The 4,583-nt window shown below is 39.1% G+C and overlaps 1 protein-coding gene across 1 annotated transcript in view; it reads left to right on the forward strand.

The window, feature by feature from the left end:
- The window catches only part of LOC108746451 (probable G-protein coupled receptor Mth-like 1), a 163,815-nt gene extending 159,641 nt beyond the window's left edge, over window positions 1-4,174 (forward strand). Inside the window, exon 7 of the mRNA XM_018483236.1 lies at window positions 3,522-4,174. Within this exon, the coding sequence (XP_018338738.1) occupies window positions 3,522-3,855 (334 nt within the window). The 3' untranslated portion in view covers window positions 3,856-4,174. The remainder of the gene's footprint in view (window positions 1-3,521) is intronic.
- Window positions 4,175-4,583: the final 409 nt, after the last annotated feature.

Here is a 4,583-nt window from a genome sequence, read left to right on the forward strand (position 1 = left end):
AAAGGTATATATTGTAATATCGCGCAGCGCGCTTTCTACGAATGGAGAAGCGTAATATTACCTCGTTTATAAAACAGGATCCCTCGCGCCTCGCCATGGAAACAAGACGCGTTTAGTAGTCTCTGTATCTCCCGAGGTTGTAATTATTTCGCGCTTCAAGCTTTAATCTGTGTGTCTCCGTCACTTATTTTAATAATTTCCACCAATTACGTTCTCTTTTCTCTTGCGAGAAAAAGAAGAAAATGTCATGTTCTGCGCGCAAGTAATGCTGAAGAACGCAAGAAAATCTAACGGCAAATATGTACACGAAATGGAGAATGATTTTTGTAAACGATATTAGACAAAGTATCTTTTTAAGTACTATAATGTGTGAATACGCAACGAATAGGAAATTAAGATCCTAAACGATCAAACTAGATCTTTAATGCTTAAACGGCTGTTTTTATTGTCTCTCTCTCTTTTTTTTTTTCATATCTGTGAGATTCCTAATCCGCTACAATTATTCAAATACGCGAGAAAAATTGTTTTCCCCAACGATCACTTAAATTGTCCTACATTCCTCCGTTTGTGCTTAGGCTTTACACAAGGCGGGAATAAAGGCATACGGATTAGTTTAGATCCCCTCTTGATTAAATCTTTTCACCGCTTATTTATGATATCATCACCCTACACTGTTAAAGCTATAAGACTCGTAATTGAAACGACATATCACGCGCTTCAGTCTTTACTGCTGCTATCTCAATTTCTGTCTGCCCGCCGACACTCTCGCGACTCGAGATTACCGGATTGTCTTTAGACAGAAGACAACTCCAGCCACGTCTATCGGCAAAAAGTCAATAATAGACTGGATTCCAAATGATTCTCAGCATCATTCTCATCGTTCCTGTCCACCCTCATTCCTTCCCGGTTTCTTCCTCTCAGACGTTATTTTCGATGCTCGTTCATTTCCTCTCCGTGAGTTCGCGCCCGCGACAGCCGAGCGACTGCACGCGGTCCGTTCATAATAATTAGCAACGCCAACGAAAATAGAATTCTCGGTGACTGCGACCGATGTGCGTGCGTCAGGATAACGCACGCGAAGCGACATTACGACGCCGTAATTCTGCGATACCGCCGCGATGTACGGATACCGTACGGTGTTACGGGCCGCGAATATTCTGACAGGACGCATTAATAACACTTTGATTTTCGGGTTCCCTGCGACGGATGTATTACATATATCAGGATTGTTCCTGAAAGTCAGAGAGATATCAGGGAAAAGTTCGAGAATTTTGCAATATTTTATGGGAAATTAAAATTTTTCCCTCTTTAAAAATTTGCAAGGCAACATTAATAGTAATTTACGTTGCTACGTAATAATTGAATTGTTCTCTCAACAAAATATTCGACGGTTCTCGAAATCAAGACGAAAATACGAAAACAAATTTGAATATTATTGGAAGCAGGGAAAAATGATGGAATATTTTGTCTGGAAAAAAATCGTTAGGGGAAAAATTGTGAAATTTTAGAATGAGGAATTTTTTTTTGTGGCAATATTCTGTATATGTGATGCATAGTACATCGAATGCCGCCACAGTATGAGGGTGCATTTATTCGCGGGGCTCATATGAATCGTTTTTAATAACGGATAATAGTACAACAATAAGCGAGACTTTTCTAGTGCTCGTCCCACAATAATCCACGAATAATAGCGGATTTCGCTTTTCTACCCTTCGACATGGAAATCGGCGGGACGATTTCCGTCGAGCCATTATTTTGTAGGTACACCGACAAAAAGGGGGAGAGACGAAAGCTTCTCGAAAAGTCAACAGTTAAACAGTTCAATGAGGGAAGCGAAAATTTATAATCGCGTATTATTTGATCGCCTATTATTTATAACGAGACAAAGCGCAGTCTCGCATATCAAATAAACAATGTCAATTAATCGCGTACCATTTACATTCATTATACGCACGTCATATGTTGCGAAGCGTACGATTGCTTTATTGACCGTCAGGGAGGAGAGTCTCATAGCGCGATAAATAATTTCTTGCAATATCGCATTCAGCGACGTCGCTAGCACAACGATATCATAACGTAAACAATACAGCGAAATATCAACCGGACTATTACAATCAATTTCATTCATGATCTTCTGTGCCTGCGGTTTCTCTGCGGTTCACGCGTGTGTACTAACCGATTATTTAACTGAAATTACAAACGTATTTCTTCACATTCTTAACCTTTTTATGTTAATCCTAGCACACATTTGTTTTTTTGCACGCTTGGTACACACACTGTGATCCCCATCCATATTTGTGTGTTACCGTAATTTTCATAAAAATGAATATATTTCGATTAATTTTGTTCCCATCGATGGAGAATTGATTAACCTTTAAACAGCTGGTACTTTTTCGTTACAATATAGTGATTCTTTTTTCTCAAAAATTTTACTCTCTATATAAGTAATATACACACGACGCAAAATTTCGAAATTTGTTCAGAGTCACAAAAGTAGCTTTCCCGGCTGGGAACATATCAAATATAAAAAATGTTTATTTTCTCAAAAATAGTATTTCAGAGGTTTTTGGTATCGCTGATTCTAATTCTGAGCATAGATTTATAAAATTTTGAGCAATATTGACAACATTAATAAATATAAATTAATATAGACTCATGCAGAGAACTTTCCTTTAGCATTACTCAGAGTTAACGACATGGACGTAGAAAATTTGTAGCTTTTTGACTTTTCTTTTTTGTTTGGTTTTTAAATTTACTTTTCATATTTTTTCTTTGCTTTTTCTTTTATAACTTTTTAATTTTTTTTATGTATTTTAATTTTTTGTATATTTTTCAATACTTATATTTTTTTATATATTTTGGGCAACATATATACAATTATGTTTAATACAATATTAGTATTGAAAAGATTACCAAAAATGACGTTATTTTAAACCACACAAAAGTGACTTTCTCGTCTGTCTAAAGGTTAAGGAAGCCTATAATGTGTAAAAGTCGAGAGACTTAAGAAACTTCGAAATATACATAATGTATAAGTTCAAAGAAAAAGAAAAATTTAGAAACGCGAAAAAAATTTCGATTTAGAAAGATGCAGCTAGGGTTAAGATAAAATTTAATATTCCTAGTAAAGAGATTGGATCCGACCCAACGCTGTTTTGTTCATATTTCACCTAATCGACATAATAAATGGATAAAAATAAATAAATAATACATATTATATATTATAAAACTTCTTTCTCTGTTAACGAGCAGTGCATGGAGCTCCGTAAAATAAACGGAGCCGGGTCGCATCTGATCTCCCTTATCCCGCAAGAGGGATAATTTTATTTTAATTGTATCATCACATCATCGTCGTCATATTATCTTTAAATTTCTTTTTCTCGGGAATTTAAAAATAGAACCGTGGATAGTTACAAGTGCGCTATTTTGGAATTCTAAGTAAACATTTTTCACTTTCTTGAGAGAGCTTCCTGTTTATACGTATCTTTAATTTAAGCGTTTCCGTTAATTTCTACTTTCAGAGCGACGTTAGGCCGCATATGCATGAAGCTGGTGATCGTGATGGGTGTTACCTGGGTGGCCGACGTGGTTTCGTGGGCTGTCGGCGGACCGCAATACATCTGGTACTTCACCGACCTAATAAACGCCTTCCAGGGAGTACTGATTTTTGCAGCGGTCGGCTGCCAGCCGCAAGTTCGAGCCGCACTGAAAAGATTCGTCAGCAGGAACCCGCAGACCAACGCTGGGAGACAGGGTAACGGTCACAGCACAACCAGCCACGGGATGCCTAGCATGGGCGACAGCGTGACGCAAAATCCGAGCACTAAAACTGCACCGTTGGAAACTATCTGCTAGAATGGTTTCTCCCTCCGAGTCGATCTTTCGTCACTTGACAAATCTCTCGTCAGTGATCTCTCGTTGGTGAAAATCATCGAATCTACACTTGGCACTGCGCTTGGCCGGCCGATAAGCGCGATGAGAGCAATCCGAATTTGAATCTGTGATTGAACCTACCGAGAGGTCGTCTCGCGGCTGCAATTCGTCGCTCGGAGAAGTTTTCATCGCGGAAAACTTACACGGAGAGTTACATGGAGAACGTAATAGTCGTAATGGGGGGGGGGGGTTCCCATGGAATGGTCTCCGTGTTCATCCAGGAAATCAGCGATTGAACTTTGCGCCGACGACTCGTCCGCTGTACTTCTTCTCCATTGAGCAAGTTGACAAGCTTTGCGCACAATGTAACTGTACACAACGGTGACACCGAAGCGTCACCATATAATAATGTCGGACTAATCGACCGTAGGATATTTCCGCAGGATCGATTGGACAAGAAGTTTTCTGTCGTTGACCTGCTAAAAGGTCGAGAAACTTTCGCTGAAAATCTTTTCTTATTGACATCTCCCAGATAACACACACGCGAATACGAGAGAGGCCCGGGGAATGTCTGAAGAATACCCGAAAGTGTGTTGAAGACGCCTTCCAGACGTATTTCAAGTATGTTTTGTACTTTCTCGCTGTTTGAGTTCTCGCGAAACGCGATAGTGTAATTTCGTGTAATAGAATACGGAGAGAATGATTTGCGC

Source organism: Trachymyrmex septentrionalis, unplaced genomic scaffold (assembly GCF_001594115.1).
Source record: "Trachymyrmex septentrionalis isolate Tsep2-gDNA-1 unplaced genomic scaffold, Tsep1.0 scaffold171, whole genome shotgun sequence".
NCBI lineage: Eukaryota > Metazoa > Arthropoda > Insecta > Hymenoptera > Formicidae > Trachymyrmex > Trachymyrmex septentrionalis.